Raw genomic sequence first — 21,294 nt, 5'->3', positions numbered from 1 at the left:
TACCATGCACTGAAAAACGTACAGCATCACTTCTGGAGTGTTCTTCCCCAAAATGTATAACCTCACTCCAATCATGAGAAACATCAGACAAACCCAAACTGAGGAATATTCTACAAAATAACTGACATCTACTCTTAAAACTGTCAAGGTCATGGAACACTGGAGAAGATTGAAAAACTATCACAGATAGGAAGGACTGAGACAGGACAACTAAATGCAAGTGAGATCCTGAACCAGACCCTGAAGCTGAAAAGGATAATGGTGGGAAAACATAAAATTCAACTCAGGTCTACAGAGGAGTTACTAGTATTGTGCCAACGTTAATTTCCTGGTTTTGATACACTATGGTTATATGTTAACATTAGGGTAGCTGAGCAAAGTAGAGATAGAGATTGCAATTTTTGCAAATTTTCTGGAAGCCTTAGTTCAAAATCAAACTTAAAAAAAAAAAAACCTGAAAACTTAATTTAAAAAACACGTAGAGTATTCAAAAGTTTAGTACTTTTAACAAACTACTTATGTATACTGACATCTAAAAACTGCTCATGTAGAAAATCTCCTCCAACCAAAGAAGAAAACAGGAATGTGTAAGAAATGTTGTAGTCTTGATGTCAAACTAAATACTAGAATGACAAACTGGTCCGGCCCCATACAAAAGCTGTTATTTTCTTAAATGTTAATAAATGGAAAGACATTTTACTTACCTTTATATCACTACCTGGTGTGGCACTGAGAGCCAAGATTCTAAAGTGATTTGTATATTTGAACAGTTCTCTTACAACCTTAAACAAGAAAAAAATGTTCTTTAATTTCATCCATCCAATACAAAAACAACAGTGATTCTGTTAAACAAACTATTATATATGTTCTATTATCAATACAAAAACAACAGTGATTCTGTTAAACAAACTATTATATATGTTCCATTATCATTCTTTCTTATAGAGTATTGATGGTCTAAGGGATGGAACCATCATGAGTCACATTATCTAAAGAGCAAATAATTCAGGTTTACATTCTACACCAATCAAAAACATCTTAGAGTTTCTTCCATACATAAAGCTACTACATCAAAGCTGACTACAGAGGCAAATCAAAATACTCAGTTAATTCAAGGGCAAATCGAAGAAGAAAAGGGTCTAATTTCTGTTGTTTGAGCCATATGTTTATTAGCCTTACAGCTATATCCATACTGCACACTTACCAGGTGAAGATAAGTCCTAACATAAAGACAGGGAAAAAAAAAAAACAGTATGAAATTAGATTTGAAATGGAGAAAAACTGTTTCAGGAAAAGACTTTAAAAGCCCAACTTTCCTTTTAAATGTTAACACATCTTCTCAATGGCACCAAAGCATCATTCTAGACTTCGAAATATGAATTCAACACCCATATCTGGTAATGTGAATTCAATACCCATATACTGAATTTTTCACCAGATTCCTAAATAATCCTTCACGTGACGCCCCAATACAAGGAAAAGAACCCCTAAGTAAATGGAATTGCAAGAATAGCTCTCAATATCTAATAGCTCTGCATTAGATATGGGAAATAGTAAAAACAGGTTATCTAAAAACTTTATTTCAACCCACATAAAGGATGAATTAAAAGAGACCCTGAATCTTGACTAATCTCAAAAAATATTATTTATGGACTTTCTTTTTAACATGATATGGAATACAACATAAAGACAGAACATTATACTTAACATAGAATTGTTCTAAGTAAAAACTGATGCAAGACAAAATGTCCCTAATAAATACATTACTTTCATCCAAATGGGATTCTCAAGCATTTTATAGAAAAGGAAATGGTGCTGTGTTTGTAACCCAGGAAGCTACATTCTTCATGGAGTTGGTGTGCCTGTTGGCTTCTCCATCTATAATATTCAAGGCATCATAAACACTCAGGACTGTTTGGATTTAATGAAATCAGTGCATGTCTTACTGTACTCAATAATAGCATAAGCTTTGTAAATTAAAAAAAGGGGCAAAGGCGCTCAGTTGGTTGGGTGTCTGACTCTTGATCTCAGCCCAGTTTTGATCTCAGGGTCATGAGTTCAAGCCCATTATTGGGCTCCATGCTGATTGTGGAGCCTACTTAAAAAAAAAAAAAAAAAAAAAAAACACCTGGTGCTAGAAATTTTCTTTGAAAATAAAATAAATGAATTAAAGTTGCTAGGTATAAGCTAAAATCTACAAAATAAATTCACAGAGTTAAAATAAAAAATTTTAAATGCCCCGCTCAAGCAGAAACCTTAACACACTGGATATTAATTTACTTGGAAAGATATGAATAAAAAAATATATACATCCATTTCCTGCCTAAAATCAACTCTAAAGATGACAATTCTCCAGAAGGTAACACAGAGGTATAATACAATAAACTTAAACTTCAGTTCTTTAAACAGGGAAACTACAAATTCACAAACTGGCAGTAAAATTCACCTCTTGGCACTAAATAAAATCAACTCTCCCTTTTATTCTTACGCTATACCCTCTCCCTGATATCACCAGATTATAGTTTTACCTACCCACCACCTACCCGTTGATGATTTGCAAAGCTGTATCTCCAGCTCAGAACTCTCCATTGAAATTCATACTTTTATCACCCACTGCCCACTGGTATCTGTACTTCGATTCCTCATAGACATTTCAAACTCAACAATCTAAAACTACACTAATCATCTTCATGTAATACCCCAAATCTTTAGTGCCTCCAGAACTCTTCATCTTGACTAAGAGCATCCTCAGTCTTCCAACTCAGAAACCTGGGAGTCATCCTAAATTCCTCCTCTTCCTCATTGTACATCCTGCCTTTAGCCTTCTCTCTTCTAATCTCTTTTAAATCTAAAGTATCACTGAACATTGTTCAGTGAGTCTCCACCACCTGTATTTCCTATGTCCTACAAAGAGCATTCAAATTGCTAAGCATAATATACAAATACCTTCATGGCCTGGACCTTAATTACCTCTCCAGCCATATCCCACTTCTTCACCTTTATAGTTTATATTCATGTAGTACTTAACTAGAAGCCACTGTGTTAGGTATGCTGCATATATTAGATCATTCAATCTTGGTAACAACTCTTGACAGTTAAGTATTTTACCTAGCTGCCAAGGAATGACACTGCACATCTGCTACCAATCTCTGGATTATTATCTTAGTTCCAAAACTCCACCCATACCCTATTTCAGATCACTGCCTCAACCATGACTAGGCTTTCAGCATCTACACCCACAGTAATGGTCTTGTTAAGGATTAAAAAAAAAAAAATTTTAAGACAGCAGAGACACTGTTTGAATGAAGTATTACTTTCATTGAAATAATGTGGGGCTTTTTCATAATGATAACACAATCAAAACTTCCATCATTAATAAGTATTCACTAAAATACTCTTTAACAATATGTTCACAGTCCAAAGACTTTTAAACGAAATATTACCTGACAATAAGCATAGTTTCCAAGAGCTTTATGAGCTTCATCAATAACTAGACACTTTATTTCAGCAGCAGGACAAGCTCCTCTAGAAAGATCATTTACCATGACTTGAGGTGTAAGAAAAAGGACTCTCTTACTGCGCCATATTTCCTTCCTGGTGAAAGCTTGAGTAGTTCCTGTAAACAAAAGTGACATTCTATATTCTAAATGCCAGGACTGTTATCTTTAAAATATCTATAAATAATCTGGCCTAATTTCACAATGCAGTCCTTTGGTAATCTGCCTTCAGCCAAGAACAATTTAACAAATCATTGAACTGTTACATTTTAAAGCTCTGTTGTGATCCAAATGTCAATGCTGAGGCACAACTAGACAGTTTTTAGAGAATTCCTACATAATGACACAATGTCTTAAGAAAAGCAAACTTTCTTTCTGGGAAATCTTTCTGGGTTAGAAAGTCGGGAAACCTCCTGCTCACTTACTGATGGGAGTATACACACATAATCGCTTCAAAATGCTCCGACAAACTAAAGGGAGTCTCTGAAAATTGAGTAAAGCAACCCTTTTTTGTGAGGGCCAGGCTTGCTTCAAGTAGATAATCCTTTAAGGGAGAAGATGTAAAATATGCTGTGTTCTGGGGACTATTCCGCATGGAATTGCTTTAGCTCAGTTTCCACCAGAATGCGTGCTTTCCCGAGTACCCAGCTCTTAATTTCAAATTAGCCCATTCTCTAAAATACCTGTCATTTCGGCCATGTGGGACTGCGGAATACCCATCACTCGGTAGCAAGCCTCGATCTGCTGTGTCACCAAAGGTTTCGTGGGGGCCATGAAGACCACCTTGCCGGAAGGGAACCAGCGGTAGAAATTGTACATGACCACGGCGGCAATAAAGGTCTTTCCCAAGCCAGTAGGGAGACACACCAGCGTGTTGCAAAACAGAGAAGTCCGGGTAATCTGTAGCTGGTAGTCCCGCACTGGGCAATTAGTAGGGTAAATCCACAGGGAGCCCGCTGAGGTGCAGAAACCGCCATTCTCTACCCTCAGCTGCTGCTCGGCCTCATACACTGCAACCAGCAATACATCATCGTCCGACTCCGGCTGAGCCTCTGCAGCCGGAGGAAAATGTGCCGTAGAGGTGCCCGGGCTCTGAGGCCGCTCAGGTCCAGAGCTGCAACCCGGGGCTCCGGCTGATCGAGAAATGCTTGAGCCCCACGTCTGGAAAAGCGTTCTTTGCCGTCCGCTCATTAGGCTGACAATCACCAGAGGCCTCTCTCAGACGCAAGCCGTTCCAACAGCTCAACCGCCGCCATTCGGATCCCCATCGGTTACCTTCACACAAAACAGTGGAACGCGAGGGCGGAACTGCAGTCGGTGGGTTCATCTAGTTGAAAATGCCGCCACTGAGTTTGCGTCGGAAATCTGATTGGCTGGCTTCCCGGAAACCCTAGCGGAGTAGTCCCGGAGACGCATGCGCACTACCCTGGCGTTACTCTAAATTTGGTCCGCGGTTCAGTTTCCTTATAGACTTTAAATCTAAGTTCCGTTCCGATGACTGGGCGTTTGGGCCTCATTGCTAAGATGATGATATTGCTTAAAATGATAAAAAAAAAATAATAATAATAATAACTTTGAGGTCCACGAATATCCATATTTTTGTGAATTTAACGTTATGGAGCGTCTAACATTCCTTGTTGGCTATGTTTTTAAATCGGAAGATGAGGTGAAAAACACATGGGCTACGTAGAATTAAAGGTCTTATTTCTTTATCCAAGCTGAGAAAAAAAAGAAAAATGCCCGGTCTCATTTTCCCAGTATTTGGAGAGGTAGCCCATTATCTTAATATTTTTATTATTAAGAGGGAAGTGAACGGTTTGGCTTCATATTCATCAGGAAATCTGAAAGAAAAAAAAAGGAAGGCATTCCTGATTCCATCATTACATCTCCATAAATGACACCAGGCCGTATGCGTCAGTGAGATATTATTCTACTCTAGCGACAGCTTTCTACCTCAGGCTTGGTACGATTCCCCGCTTCTTCGCTCCAAACTCTGGCAACTTGGAGTAACCTCTGGACATTTGCTTCCTCGTGTGTGGGTTGTTGTGAACATTAATACTATCGCCGTCGTCATCCGCAAACAGCATCCTGCGTGCAGCTTCTTTACACTGTTGTGTTTGGCCAGTTTCTTGAACTTGCTTTTAAACTTTCCGGCGTCTTTTTATTTCTTGGGCAGGGAAAGGAACAGTTGTATTTCAGTTTCACCTGTGTGAGTTTGAAAAGGGAGGTGGGGGCAGCCCCGGTGGCTCAGCGGTTTAGCGTCGCCTGCAGCCCGGGGTGTGATCCTGGAGATTCGGGATCGAGTCCCACGTCGGGCTCCCTGCACGGGGCCTGCTTCTCCCTCTGCCTGTGTCTCTGCCTCTCTCTCATGAATAAATAAAATCTTTTTAAAAAAATAAAATAAAGGGAGATAGGGGGTACGGGTTGTTCTGATGGACAAGGACCGAGACTATTCAGGTGTGAGTTTTTAGGCTAGAACTAGATAGAATGTGACTAGAAGCCTGAATGCTGTTTTCCTGAGGCAGTTTATACACAGGCTTTAAAGGCCTAGCAGCCCGTCGGTAATACACAAATGTGGGCAATGGCTGGTAAATACCCCCACCACCAATGGTCGCTTCACAACGGTTCCAGCCAAGAGCGGACGGCAGGCTCAGGCCACCCGCGTCGTCCGCCGCAATGACCGCATCAGCGCGCTCACGTCCCGACTCCACCGAGGCAGTCCAAGCACCGCCGCGACGTCCCTCACGGCCCGGCCCCAATCCCGCCGCGCCGCGCCGCGCCGCGCCGCGCCGCAGCCCCGCCCCCTCGCGCTCCCGGCGGAGCCCGCGCCACGCCCCAGGGGCGGGCCGATGCTGAACTGAGGCGGGCTGGCTCAGTACGGCGGAGGCAGCGGGGGAAGATGGCGGCGGCCGTTCCACAGCGGGCCTGGACCGTGGAGCAGCTGCGCAGCGAGCAACTACCCAAGAAGGACATTATCAAGTTTCTACAGGACCACGGTTCAGATTCGGTACCAGAGGCGGCGGGGCGGCCGGGCTGGTGCGGCTGAGGGACGCCTCACCCCCCCGGAGATTCCCGTACATTCTGTATTCCTCCGTGCCCCCGCCCTCGTCCTCTCGCGGCTGGTGGCCTGGAAGGCCGGAGAGGCCTCGCGTGTGGCGGGGAGCCGCGCTCTTGCCCTAGCTGGGCTGCCCCATCTGGGTGGGGGGAACAGCTTTACTGCTTGGGGCCGGCAAGCGGCGATTGCGTCATCAGAACCTCACTGGGACCCTTGAGTGAGGGTGGAAGCTGTGGGAAAGAAAAAAAAAAAAGAATAAAACCAGGAGATCCTGGGGGTTGGGACGGGTGCCCTTGCTCTGGGGACCGGGGTGAGGCCCCTGCAGGAGAGAGTAGGCCGTTAGGGGACTGGGAAGGCTTGTGAAGATTTTTGTGGGAACGGTCTGTGCGTTTTGCTTTTCTCGTCGATTACTAAATAATGAACACTAATGCGTGTAATTTTTTTTAAAAAAAAAACGGTAGTTTGCAGTTTAACTTTTTAAAATATCGACTCTACGTGACCTTTTCACCTTTATACTTTCAGGGGAGTTACATGCGCCTTCAAGCGCACAGTATCTCCCATTGTTATAAACAAGACTAAGAAATGAATTTGACATTCTTTATCCTGTACGCCCTGCATTTTTCAGTATAGGCTCCATCTTAACCACCCGACTCTGGTCACAAGTGTTTTGGGGTTGTTTTGTTTTGTTTTGTTTTGTCAGACTTGACTTTTTTCCTTTCCGAAATTAAGAGCATTCATAACCTCTCTTAAGTTCCCGAACCACTGCAGAATTTCTGCAAGCTGGATCCTCCACTTTTGGGAGATAGAAACAGCAGTCTGAATGGTTTCTCTACAGCTTTTCATTTAAGTTCTAAACTTGAATTAGAAGAATTCTTTCTGGGTTCTTCTGTTAGGATCGTAGTTAATTTTCGTTTTGAGGTGTCTTTAAGAGGTAGTTACTCTCAAGCATCCAGTTCTATACACCTAGACATCAGCAAATATTTATACAACACCTATAGCAAGAACTATGCTCAGTATTAGGGGATACAGGATAAAAAGAAAGACCACACCTCAGGTATTCCATTTTATACCATTTTAGTGGAATTACTTTCTCCAGTCCATTCATATTTTCAACAGGAACAATAGAGTAAACTAGGCATATCATTTGTTAACATTTAATGTCTTAATACTGTAGTTAATCAAATTCTTACAGAACAAATGATCCCAGTGTGAAATCTAATGTAAAACTGGCCCACCTGGGACAATTTCAAGAGACTTGAATTATCAATTTTTTTCAACATATTAATCTTTCAAGTGCATATTCTCCAGTATTCATTCACATTCCTAAACTTATATTTGACAGTCACCATCTTATTGATCATAAGATATGAAGGAGCTGTTGGTATTTTGGATATTTTTTTGGAATCTTGCTAAAGAAATCACAGGAGTGCTAAAAGCAAGTGATTACTTCCATTTAATCAAAATTACCTTTCAGCCTTTATCATTTAGAACATTTGTCTAATTGAGGGAGAGGAAAAGCAGAGGAGAAAAAAAAAATACAGTAGTGATTTGTTAGAAAAGCTGTTTTATCAAAAAGATAGGTGCCAGGGGCCAGCTTTATGAAGATAACAAAAATGAGGAATCAAGGACCAGAAGGCAGAAAAGGAAGCAGAAAAAAATAAGAAGACATTTTTCAAATCCCCACATTACATGATTTTGAGATGATGTTACATTTTGATAACTCGATATTTCAGAAGTAGTATTTTGGTGTCAATTTGCCAACTTGGTTTTAACTGTTTTTGCCGATTTTATTTAAGAGAAGTGGGATTCTGTTACTTTGAATTATGAAGTACATTGTTATTAGTCCTAACAACTAATATTTATTGAGTTCTCACCATGCAATAGACTGTAATATGAAAGGCATTAAATGGATTATTGTGTTTATCCTTAAAACCATTCTCTGAGATAGATGCTGTTATTATTCTTCCACTATGATATGGAAACTAAGTTTTTAGGAAAGCTTGTCCTTTGACTAAGATCAGATAGCTAGGATTTTGATTCAGGTGGTCTAACTCCTCAGCCCGCACACTTAACCACCATATATCCAGCATTTTGTAACAGTGCTTCCCAGTCTGTCAAGAATGGGTTACACATTTGTCAAGATAGCTATGCCTAACATGGTTAAAGGGTCCCATGGCCATGGCCAAGTAACATCCTGCCAGTACCAGCATCATCCAGTTACCAAAGTGTGCTTGCTATATAAATGTTCTGTGAGTTCTGTAATGGGAAGAGCATTAGTATGCAACAGTGTGACTCCTATGTAATATTATAGTTCCAGTCTTGTCAATAATCTTTATAGTGTATTTTTTAAATCTTCCTTCGATCTTTTTTGTTATGAAGTAGGGCAGAAAATATATTTATTTTTTCCATCAGTAGTAGTTTTATTAACGATACAATTGTTCACATAAGAGGTCATTTTCTAAAGTTTAGACCCTTATTACATGAGGGAGATTATTTTGACTAACCAGCTTTTTTTCCTTATAGTTTCTAGCAGAACATAAGTTATTAGGAAACATTAAAAATGTGGCCAAGACAGCTAACAAGGACCATTTGGTTACAGCCTACAACCATCTTTTTGAAAGTAAGGTGAGTATTATTACATCATATTACCAGAATATTGGTTTAGATATTTGTGTTTGAGAAAAGAACTTTTAAATTTATTTGCAGAATTTATTTAATTTTTTCCACCTGGAGTTTTTCCTAACTATAATTATAAGTGGACTATCAAATCTAGCAAAGCTAATCTGCAGTATAGCAGGATATTATGTTTTTGAAAGGAACCAAATTTTAAAAAATAATTCCCAGGATACCTTGGTGGCTCAGTAGGTTGAGCATCAGACTCTTGATTTCGGCTCAGGTGGTGATCTCAGGGTCTGGACATCAAACCCTGCACTGGGCTACCTGTTCTTTGGAGAATCTGCTTGAGACTCTTTTTCTCTGCCCCTCCCCACACTCGCATGTGTCTGTGCTCACTCTCTCTCAAAGAAATTTAAAAAAAATAGTAATTCCCTGTAGCTTAAATTAAAACAACAAAAGGGCTACCAAAAAGTTAAGACTCCAAAGTAAATTCTATTTCATTAATGAATTTTGAATCTTAGATTTAGGCTGAGCCTTTAGAAAACCAAATTTTTAAAAAATTCTCCAATATTTGTTCACTATGAAATAACTATCTTCCACAACAGAGTCTTTATTAAGGAATTATGTGATAGTATTCATATCTGAGTCTTGAGTTGGCCTTTCTAAATCTTTTTCCTTTTTAAGTATTTATTTATTCGTTTTAAAGAGAGAGAGCACAAGTGAGGGGAGACAGAATCCCAGACTCCCCATGAGCATGGAGCCCAACATGGGGCTGAATGCCAAGACCCTGAAGTCATGACCGTAGCTGAAACCAAGAGTCAAACACCCAATGCCACTGAGTTGTCCTTTCTAAAGATCCCTTTTGAGCATTTATATTGTGAGATGCTTTGAGGTTCATAATTTGTTGATTAAAATGCTTAACATAAGATTTTTCCTTTGTTCTTAGTTTCCATTTATTTGTATTTGAGTTACATAGCCTATATTCAAATGCAGGTGTTCATTAAATTGAAAAGTTGAAAATCTAGATATCCCTTCTAGTCTTTAGCCTGTCCCGAATATGGTAAACATTAGAACATTTTCCTTGCAGCGTTTCAAAGGTACTGAAAGTATAAGTAAAGTGTCTGAGCAGGTGAAAAATGTGAAGCTTAATGAAGATAAACCCAAAGAAACCAAGTGTGAAGAGACTCTGGATGAGGTTTGTATGTAATATTATTTTATTTCTCATGTGAATTTGAGGAAAGTTTATAGCACTGATTTCTCATAATAAGGGGTGGTTGAGTATGACTACTTTGAGTGAGCCAAACACTGATTTGGGGTGTGTTATCTCCCTTAGGTGTACTGAATCAGGGAAGAAAAAAAAAGAAAAACATGTAAGAACCAGTGCTTTATGGTTAATAAGCTTTTTCTATAAAATACCTCTAGCTTTGTATTTTATATTTCCTCTATGTCTGACTAGAACTCCTGAGCTTCCAAAGCCATTTTAAGTCCTGCTTCTATAGCCAAGTTTGACTGAGTGAAAGCCGTTTCACTGTGATTATTTTTAGCTTTTTCTAATGTACATGGTATCCTTGGCAATAGAAATAGTCCAGGCTTGGCAACAGGGTGTGGAGTCTTCTGTCTCATCTTTCCCAACATAGGTCTTACATTTTGGTACAAAGGTTTGAAGAACTAGATAAAACCATTTCTGCAAAGGGACAGCCTCAGTAGAGCCAAGGACAGCAGTTAGAACAGCCACAAAAGAGCTAAATTGATAATAATCTTGCCCACTTCTGATAATATCTTGCTAATAACTAAGCTATAACTCATTCCTAACAGTCTTAGTATCAGTGATAATAATTTGATTCTTTAGGTCTTATGAAGACATGTCACCTAATGATGAAGTACTATAGCATTTGGATATTTGTAGATAGAGTGTAAGTTCAAGTATACAATTATAGAAGTTTATATACCTAAAGCTAGTTAGTTCACAGGATACTCTCTTGGTTGAAAAACAGAATTTCATGTTCATGGATATATACACACAATAAAGCAATTTTGAGGTTTATCATGTCTAATATTATTTGATAAATGTTATATGTACTGGGAAGATATTCAGCAGCTACTAAGGTAAGTAAAGGTATAATAATTATTGAAGGATTGCAAAAGCAATTGGCAAAATAGTTTACCTTCCAGAAAATTACAATAAAAAGGTATGAGGCAGCAGATTGTGTATCATTATGAGGTTAAGAAAAAAAGAGTTATGGGGTGCCTGGGTGGCTCAGATGGTTGGGCATCTGCCTTCGGCTCAGATCATAATCTCCAAGTGCTGGGATCAACCCCCATGTCAGGCTTCCAGCTCAGCAGGGAGTCTGCTTCTTCCTCTCCCTCTTCCTCTTCACACATAAATAGTATGTGTGATAAACTGAAATGTAAATATCAGTAATAAACTGATAAAGTACAGCAAAAAAAACCCTGCTTTTCTTACCTATATGAATTACCACCTATTAGCCTTTAGCATTCTTTAAAAAACTGATAATCCTGCTTTGTTTTAGGAAATATGCCTGTTAGAGTAATTTCTATAGATAATTCTGTTCCTCGTGTGAACTTACTTTCAAGTTCAGAAACAAATGGAGTATTACTATATTCGTTCTAATTGGATATAGTAAAAATATTTAGTAATGTCTAGTATTGGTGCTAAACAACTCAAATCTTTGGGGAAAAAAAAGTCACAATGCGTTATTTAATGCCTTATGATTTTATAGGAATTAAATAGTAATTATATTTCTAACCTTGGAAAGTAATAGGATTTATTTTATCATTTGTTGAATAACAATTTTGTCAAAAGAACATTGGTTTCCAAAGTAGCTAGAAGTTACTTGAAATTAAATTATAGAGGGACACCTGAGTGGCTCAGTGGTTGGGCGTCTGCCTTCGGCCCAGGGCATGATCCTGGAGTCCCAGGATAGAGTCCCACATCAGGCTCCCTGCATGGAGCCTGCTTCTCTCTCTGCCTCTGTCTCTGCCTCTGTGTGTATCTCTCTTGAATGAATAAATCAAATATTAAAAAAAAAAAAAGAAATTAAATTATAGATAGGCTACTTACTAATATTCTCACCACAGACAACAATTAGATGAATTTTTTTAACTCAGAGGTGAACCAGAGGCAACAGAGTTAACCAAATCTGTGAAACTCTGTGCCGAGACTTGGTTCACAGTTGGCTGTATAAGAATTCTCTTTGTCGTCCACCATAGAAGGATGTGAGTTACTAACTCTATGTATTGTTTTTGTTTGTTTTTAGGGTCCACCAAAATATACAAAATCTGTCCTTAAAAAAGGAGATAAAACCAACTTTCCCAAAAAGGGAGATGTTGTTCACTGCTGGTATACAGGAACACTACAGGATGGGACTGTTTTTGATACTAATATTCAAACCAGTAAGTGTAAATGTAATCCTATCTTTTTAGCTTTAAGGCATTGCAAAATATTTGTGTGGTACATGAACAGTTGGTTATACCTTTCTCTTGGCTGTCAATTTTTTCCAAAAGTCCTTTGCACCTGTGATTATTGGCCGGGGGAATAAATCTTGGTTGTTGGGAAGCCAAAAAAAAAAAAAGCTTAGTCTAAACTTCGTTAATGTCCTATAGTTGAGGCTTTTGTATTTAACATAAAAGGCAGAATAGTGTGGTGTTTTAGTAGTGTAAACATAGGTCTTTACCCTCTTCCTGCTTTGGGGACCATAACTATTTTTACATACAGAATTGTCTTGATGAGTTAACTTTCTGAATTTTTATTTCTTTTCAAATGCATAATATGGTAAGTTCTAAAATCAGTTTAAAGACAAATCACTGTTTTTCCACTGGAACTTAATTTCATCATGCATTATAAGGAAAATTTGTTTTACAGGTTCAAAGAAGAAGAAAAATGCCAAGCCTTTAAGTTTTAAGGTTGGAATAGGCAAAGTTATCCGAGGAGTAAGTAAAAAATGGCAATGAATCAATAGATATTCTGGTACATGCTGTATCTGCTATGGTATCATAAGTAGGATTTGGGATATGATGAAAACATTTGTCTTTGGATTCTGACAAATCAGGTGCTATCACTGTTAACTGATCTGACACAAGTTTTCTGGGTTTCAGATATGGACAACAGTACATTCTTCCTCAGGGTTGCTAAACAATTAAATGAGCATGACTACAGTATATAATGTAATAGAGGCTCAAATATTTTCTTCATGCCTACCCCTCTTTATTTTTTCATCATAAAGTAATTCATCAGAAAGTTTGGCTTTCTAAATTTATGTTTTAAGATTTTTTTTTTTAATTTTTATTTACTTATGATAGAGAGAGAGAGGCAGAGACATAGGCAGAGGGAGAAGCAGGCTCCATGCACCGGGAGCCTGATGTGGAATTCGATCCCGGGTCTCCAGGATCGCGCCCTGGGCCAAAGGCAGGCGCCAAACCGCTGCACCAACCAGGGATCCCTGTTTTAAGATTCTTAAAAAATGTCACATAGTTGTTTTATCACTTACACAATTGAGAAAGGTAAAAGATCCATTTCACTGCAGTACCTTATAGAAGCAGAAGTTTGTTCTGGGCCTTTTCACTTCTCACAACCAAGGTTCAAAAACCAGAAAAACTTTTCACACATAAGCATGCTTTTTTACCTGCCTTTACATGTGAGAGATAATAGAAGGGAACTTTGAGAAAAGGGGAAGGTAGGATTGAGCTGTACTGACCAATGCAGTGTACAAGAGTATGTAATAGAGCACTGAACAAAGCTGTTTTTGTAGGGCCTATTGTTATTAAAAGGTCTTTATTCACAGCATCAAACATTATAACTGAAATGCCTGTTAAATGCACTTATGAGAACCCTCGGTGTTCTTTATACTTGGGCAAGTTCTAAAATACGGAACATATCCACAGCCCAAAATAGCATATAAAACATCTTGAAACTAAAGGTTTAACTAAAAATAACCTTAACTGCTACCTGATTATACCAAGGTGATCAATTTTTTTATTTCTAGGACTAATTTGCTTACATATTTCTTCTAGTAAACCATATTCTTAATTTCCATTATATAACAGGTCTGTCCCTTGAGCTTTATGTTACTGAACATTTCAACAGAGTATATGATATTAGTCATATATTTATCTTTGCATCCTGTTGGTTTAACTGTTTTTGGTAACTGGCTTTAAGATCCAGAGCATCTGGCTGGCCTAGTTGGTAAAGCACGTGACTCGATCTTGGGGTTGAGTTTGAGGCCCACACTGGGGGGGAAAGAGTCTACTTAAAAAAAAAAAAAAAAAAATTATACAAGATCCCAATTTGGACAAACTGGAATGGCAACCTAGAAACCTGTTATTATTTCTTTGAATACTCTTACCCCTAATGTTGTAACATGTAGTTTATCTTATATGCCACCATGACTCCAAAATCTAGCAAACTTAAGATGATTCTAGAGTAAGTACTTACTAGTTTATCCTTATAATATAAATTCAGAAGTTTGCGCTAGGATATAACAAGTATAGCAAATTTTTTATGATAGTACTAATAACTGGTTTCTGTAAAGTATGACAGCTAACATTTACAAAAAGTACTTTCACATTGTACCATTTAAAGAGTGTATTACACAAAAAAATAACTTTTTTTAATTGAGGTAATAAAGGAACAAAGATTCAATCAAGGACATTATGAAATCCAGTAACAATGCTTTTTGGTATATTCAGTCTTCTAGTTTTTCATGTATTTTTTGCAAATTATCATTAGTTTTTATTGCATGTTCTTGCCTTTAGTGGGATGAAGCACTCTTAACTATGAGTAAAGGAGAAAAGGCTCGACTAGAGATTGAACCAGAATGGGCTTATGGAAAGAAAGGACAGCCTGATGCCAAGTATCCTTTTTTTCCTTTGTGAGTAAAGAAAAAACACGAAGAAAGGCCACTTGAATATATATAAAAGATATGTTGTCTAGGTTAACTTTCAGATTAGGAATCCTGTCCATACTAGTATTCCTGTGTCAACAGCTCCAATATAGACAGTAGTTAATATTTTTTATTGGCACAAAGTATGCCAAACTTGAGCTAGAATAGAATCTACCATTTTTCCTCTTGGAACTCAGGTTTTCCATTTTTGAGAGCTAAACTGTGAGGTTTTAAGATTCCATCTTTGAAAAGCAGTTGTTACTGTATGAAGGATTTACTTCAAGGAACTAAGATGTCCAATACAAACAACTGAAGCAAACAAGTATGACTTATAGTAATTTTATGCTACAGTATAATTTCAGGCAATTAAATGGGTACTCAGAGATTAGAAATGGAGGACATGTTGGGGATTACCAGTTTTGAAGGAGAGAGACCATGGGTCCAACATAGTGGAAGCATCTGTGATTACTGTTAATGACAGTACTTTTCTAATAGGCCCAGTTTGAAATTTTTTTTAAAAAAACACACCTCCTGACCATGTCTACCAGAACAATCCAATAACTAAGTGAGAAGTAATTTTTTCAGTTGTTGGTTCCATTCCCACTGGACTAGTTGGATCAGTTAAAGTAACTTTTTAAAAATTTGGAAGCCCTCTCCAATCTTACCAGTTAAGATTATTTGGGAATATAATAGCCCTCTTCTAAACCTATCAAAATTAGATGGCTCAACTACAGCTCCCTCTCTCTTGTGAACTATGTCAAGACCAATCAGATAAAAACCACACTTCTCTGAACTCAGCACCTTAAAATTCACAGCAAATATCAGGTACTACACCTCAAATGATAACTTTGATTTAATGTAATTTATACACTCAACTAGATTGAAATCGCCTTTATTTTCTTAAGCATGGACTAGCAATCTTCATTAGGTGGTAGCTAATTTGGGAATACTAGGAAAAGAAGATCCTAGTTCAAGCTCAACCGATCTAGTCAACCTATACTGATAGGTTATGATCCCCATTCACAAAGATACTTTTAGGAACCACTAGGCACCTCACTCAGTCATAAAGCCCTTCCCTTTGGGGTTAATACCCAATTTCCATATATAATTCTAATTTTAGACTGAGGTTATTGGGAGTGAAGGAAGAAATTATTTTTATCAAATTTACCTTGACTACTTCAATAGAATTCCACCAAATGCAAAACTCATTTTTGAAGTGGAATTAGTGGATATTGATTGAAATAGCAATGCTTCAGATATAAAGACATTAGCAACAATAAAACATGGCCTTGAAGAAGCTTATGTAACTAGAGCTGGTTACTATTGTAAGGGGAGAGTCAACTGGAAAATTCAAGAACTCAGATATTGTTTACCCAATCCCCAACTTTTAATATATGTAATCCATCATAATTCCTTAAAGTTTGAGATATTTTACTACAGCTGTGTAAAATATTAGTTAAGGTGAAGTGACTTTCCTTTTACCTCATGTTGTAAACTAAAAGGCTCAATAAAAACGTATTCAGTGTCTTGATTTGTTTGGTGTTAATATATAAATGTTCTGAGGTTAACCAGGATTAACCAGAACTAAGACTTCATCAGAAGAGGGACTTAAAAGCAAAATTGTCTAGAGAGCTTTGCCAGGGGCACTCTTAAAATCTTTTTTTTTTTTTTTTTTTTTTAAAGACTTTCTAAGGGGGCACCTGGGTGGCTCAGTGGGTTAAGTGTCTGCCTTTCGCTCAGGGTCTTGGGGACCAAGTCCCAGGTCGGGCTCCTGGCTCAGCAGAGAGCCTACTTCTCCCTCAAATCCCCCTGCTCATGCTCTCTCTTGTATCTTTCTATCTCAAATACATAACATCGTAAAGCTTTTTTTCTAAAGCTTTAGAAGCTCTTTAATATTTTAATTTTTTTTTTAATTTTTATTTATTTATGATAGTCACAGAGAGAGAGAGAGAGAGAGGCAGAGACACAGGCAGAGGGAGAAGCAGGCTCCATGGGACCGGGAGCCCGACATGGGATTCGATCCCGGGTCTCCAGGGTCGCGCCCTGGGCCAAAGGCAGGCGCCAAACCGCTGTGCCACCCAGGGATCCCTATAATATTTTATTTATTTTAAAAAGAGACCACACACACAGGTTGGGGGGGCAGGAAGAAGAAACAATCTTAAGCAAACTCCCCACTGAGCACAAAGCCTCATGTGGGGCTCCATCTCACTACTCTGAGATAGCAACATGAGTCGAAACCAAGAGTTGGACACTCAACCAACTGAGCCGCACCCAGGCGCCCCTCCTCTTTAAAAAATCTTTAAATGTTTCTGTATAATGAGAAAACAAGCACAGAAACTGAGGAAGCAAAAAGCTAAATGGTCTAATCCTGGCAAGAAGATAACTAAGTTCAAAAAAAGTATACTTAAACCAATAAACCACTAATCATGATTAATAAAGTTGATATTGTTAGGTGATCCACCTCCTCCCCCCCCCCAATAAATTCATAACAATTCATTGAGGAATCTTCAGTTTTATTACAAAAATGAAGATGATCAGTTTGATCAAAATGAAAGCTTGCTCACAAGTTTTACATGAATATTCTAAATACAAAGTCTCCTGAAACAGCATACTTTTGATATGATTTTCATTTTTTAAAAGGGATGCAAACATTCCTTTTCATTTATAATCTCTATCCCAAGACATAGTATTTAATAGTGTATCTTTTCTGCAGTTAGATCCAAATTCACAAGGATAATTGAAACAGACAAAACCTTGTCATCAAAGTTTAAAAATCCATTTTTTTTTTACAGAGGTAAATCCTTAATAACCAGCCCTTATGTATTTTCAGAATCTTGTACTACACTGACATGATTTACAGTCAGTTATTTTTTTCCTACCCCTTAAGGCTACAAAACTCTGTTGCAAATGCATTGCAAAAGAATTCTAGACCACTTAATGCAAAAATCAAAAAAATAGTTCTCCAATAAAAAGTAAATTTTATAAATGGTAGGAAATAGTATCTGTGGTAAGCTAATAAGTGACATTTCTTCCCCTATTACTAAACAAATCATGTTACACAGAAACAGGAAGACAAGTTATCAAATACAACAAGCTTATGCTATGTTTACATCCCTCATTAAAAAAAAATAATTTCATATCTTTCACAAATTCCATCTGATATATTTTCTCATCAGGTTGGAGGGGGAGGGTAATACTGTCCATAATTCCAAGGATTCTGATAATTGTACTGAAAGGAAAAAGCACACATGTTAGCATGCTAGAACTGGCTGAATTCTATTTATAAAAGTAATTAAAGAGGATATGTTTAAGAAAACAAGCATGTGTTCACTGCTAAAATTCTAAGACTTAACCACAAAAGACAATTATACAGTCTGGAATAGAAGTAGTTGTTTTAAAAAAAAAAAAAACTATCCTAATTTATGCTTTTCTAATAACATCTATGCACAAAGAATTCAATTATGTGAACTCACTTGATACCAGGCACTATAATTATATGCAGCTTGATTTGCCTGTAAATCACCATCAATCATCTGTGTAGATGATGAACTTGTATCTTCTGTGTGAGCTTTCTTTTCCTCTGGTTCTTCTGATCTAAATAAAAGGACAAAAAAGAAACTTTCAAAATTCCAACAGGTAAGTACTTTTAAAACAAATGGGTGAATGTGTACATTTGTATCTATGTACATTTGTTTTAGTAAAGTTCTTAATCACTCAGTTTTGTATGATTTTTTTTTCAAATCGTGAATATAAACTATTTAAATTACCATAATATGAAATGAAATGTCTTTTAAGCATCCCTTCCCAATTCAAGGAGTTACATACCCATTTTCTGCTTTCCTTTTTAAAGAATCCTGTTCTTTTAGAAGTGTTTGATGTTCATCATAAGCATTCAGAAGCCTGAAAGGAAAAAAAAATCCTCTAGAATATACAAAAATCAAATTGTTAAATTCATAAAGTTTTAGACTTATTTCCACTTGGAAATAAAAATATGTTGCAATGAACATTGATTTTTTTTTTTTTTTTTTTTTTGGTGAGATGAACCAGTAAGCAAACCTCCCAGCTAGCTACCTTTTCCAATGTATTTCCTTTGGGAAACCACTACTCTGCACTTTCCTTCTCAGTCCATGTGATTCAAAATGAGGCTTCAGGGGTTCAGGACTGGCCAGTACTATATACCCTGACCAAGAATTGGTTCAGCGTGAGCCTATGACCCAAACCAAAACGTTTAGTCGGTCCTGGGATTTTTGAGCTACTAGAAAATGCCTGTTCTCTATACTACAGTTGGCTGAAGCTGATGGGATATTGGTCAAGAGCTATCTCTGGGATCATTTCTAACACATGTGGAACACCTGCCTAGGAAATTATTATATAACTAAGATAGTGACCTTGAGAATGTGTTTTTGTCCATTGCAAAGGAGTCCTGACCATTTTGTAATTTACATATTTTTGAGATCTAATTTAACAATGCTTATTAAAGATCCTTGATATCAGGATAAAATATATTTAAACTTTGGCCATATGATAAACTGAATTAAAACTAATACAAAACTACAATATAAAAAAAAAAACTACAATTTAACTGTTATCACTGATTAAAAAGATAATTTTCAGGAGGCACCTGCGTGACACAGTTGGTTAAGCATCCAATTCGTGGTTTCAGCTCAGGTCATGCTCTCTGGGTTGTAAGATCAAGCCATGTGTCGGGATGTGTGCTCAGCACAGAGTCTGCTTAAGACTCTCTCCCCTTCCCTCTGCCCCTCTCCCCTGCATGCTCTCTTTCTCAAATAAATAAATCTTTTTTTTTTTAAGATAACTTATTAAATAAAAACATTCTAACATGATATGTGTATTAAGTCTCACCTGGAACTCAGAACTTCAAAAACGATGTCACTTGAAGCCAAACTGACTGTAATATCCTAAAGATTGTTTTCCTTTTACCATTTTCTGAAATATTTTTTTATAAAGACAAATGTCCTTATTTTTAAGGTAATCATAAACTTGAACACAGATAATTAACATTTCTGAGGAATGACCATTAACACTTTACATGCATATACAACTTCCCTGAGCAGCCTGCATACATACACATCTAATAACAACCAGTAACTCTATTCCAAAATGTTCAAGACACTATAAAATTGTTAATACCAGCAATCTCTGGTTAAAGTGTTTACTCATCAAGCACTTTAAATGTACTAATTTTTTTAAGGCTTTTAACAACCTGTGCATTAGGTGATGAGAGATTCAATCATAACATGAGAAAATTTGAAAACTGAGAAATACACAAATAGTGGCACAGTAAAGATTTAAGCATGTATTTGTCTGAATTAAACCAATTCTTACCAATACATTATACTGCTACCTTAACTTCTAAGCTCATTTATTTTTCAATCAATTCTTTTCAAAATCTCAACTATAAAAATCTTTAAAACCTGATACGCAGAACCTCTGTATTTTGAGGGGCCTAACTGGCATCTTTGTGTTATGACTCAGATTTGTCCACATATTACTGCCAAATTTAACTATGTCATTTAATTTCAGTCAAAACTCGAATAGCTTCCTACCGTCAGTTGTGGTACTGCATGTGCTCCAACCCAGCCTAGTGTTCAATGCATAGCACAACCAACTTCATACTCATTACTTCAAAACCCCTCCATTAACCAGATGTTACTTTTAAATGAACTTTAACTTCCACCATTTTATCCTCTGTCAGAATCCAGTAACTAAATGAAGCCTCATCTCCTCTGCGAAGGATGACAAATCCATTCTGATCCACAGAAATCACAGCCTTAACAGTACCACCTCATATACCTATTTCCTCTGATCATCAAACCACCCAACTAGACTAAAACCTAGAATTAAATTCCCATTTCTTTTGTGTACTTTTTCAGTACAAAACAAAGACACTAAATATACAGCCCAGGTGGTTAGAAGCACAGACTCTGAAGCAAATTCTAATCCCAGTTGCACAATGTAATAAGAGCTAACTGACCTTGGAAAAACTTCTAATCTCTTTAAGCCTCTCTTCATCTATTAAAAGAACAATACCAACAAACAACAAAACAGTATCTATACTTTCATTAGACTGTTCCATATTTTACACTAGATAATTCATATAACAGATTTAATATGTCAAGCACATATATACAATTGTATTAAAAATTATGTTAAAATGTTTTTTAGTTTAACTAAAATTTTACTCAGCCATCAAAAATGTATACAA

At 37.3% G+C, this 21,294-nt stretch overlaps 3 protein-coding genes across 7 annotated transcripts in view; 1 reads left to right on the top strand and 2 right to left on the bottom strand.

The window, feature by feature from the left end:
* The window catches only part of FANCM (FA complementation group M), a 68,359-nt gene extending 63,016 nt beyond the window's left edge, over positions 1 to 5,343 (bottom strand). The window contains exons 1-3 of the mRNA XM_077909181.1: positions 4,181 to 5,343; positions 3,444 to 3,616; positions 705 to 782 (exon numbers count right to left, since the gene is read on the bottom strand). Of these exons, the coding sequence (XP_077765307.1) occupies positions 705 to 782; positions 3,444 to 3,616; positions 4,181 to 4,688 (759 nt within the window). The 5' untranslated portion in view covers positions 4,689 to 5,343. The remainder of the gene's footprint in view (positions 1 to 704; positions 783 to 3,443; positions 3,617 to 4,180) is intronic.
* Positions 5,344 to 6,334: 991 nt separating this feature from the next.
* Positions 6,335 to 16,595, top strand: LOC144320523 (peptidyl-prolyl cis-trans isomerase FKBP3). Of its 2 annotated transcripts, none has more exons than XM_077909185.1 (7): positions 6,335 to 6,504; positions 9,076 to 9,177; positions 10,256 to 10,363; positions 12,447 to 12,582; positions 13,052 to 13,119; positions 14,941 to 15,038; positions 16,254 to 16,595. In XM_077909185.1, exons 1-7 carry the CDS (start codon positions 6,397 to 6,399, stop codon positions 16,306 to 16,308), a joined length of 675 nt encoding a protein of 224 aa, XP_077765311.1. In that variant the 5' UTR covers positions 6,335 to 6,396; the 3' UTR covers positions 16,309 to 16,595. The 2 variants fall into 2 exon arrangements, with proteins under 2 accessions (XP_077765311.1, XP_077765312.1); XM_077909186.1 differs by lacking the exon at positions 6,335 to 6,504 and adding an exon at positions 6,646 to 7,606.
* A 969-nt stretch (positions 16,596 to 17,564) lies between these two features.
* The window catches only part of PRPF39 (pre-mRNA processing factor 39), a 38,205-nt gene continuing 34,475 nt past the window's right edge, over positions 17,565 to 21,294 (bottom strand). For all 4 annotated transcript variants that reach the window (XM_077909177.1, XM_077909178.1, XM_077909179.1 and 1 more), the window contains 3 exons: positions 18,894 to 18,968; positions 18,542 to 18,662; positions 17,565 to 18,297 (listed from right to left, as the gene is read on the bottom strand). In XM_077909177.1, the coding sequence (XP_077765303.1) occupies positions 18,241 to 18,297; positions 18,542 to 18,662; positions 18,894 to 18,968 (253 nt within the window). In that variant the 3' untranslated portion in view covers positions 17,565 to 18,240. The remainder of the gene's footprint in view (positions 18,298 to 18,541; positions 18,663 to 18,893; positions 18,969 to 21,294) is intronic.

This window comes from Canis aureus, chromosome 9 (genome assembly GCF_053574225.1).
Source record: "Canis aureus isolate CA01 chromosome 9, VMU_Caureus_v.1.0, whole genome shotgun sequence".
Classification (NCBI taxonomy): Eukaryota; Metazoa; Chordata; class Mammalia; order Carnivora; family Canidae; genus Canis; species Canis aureus.
The sequence above is the reverse complement of the archived record's forward strand: the minus strand, read 5'-3'. Positions and strand labels throughout refer to the sequence as shown.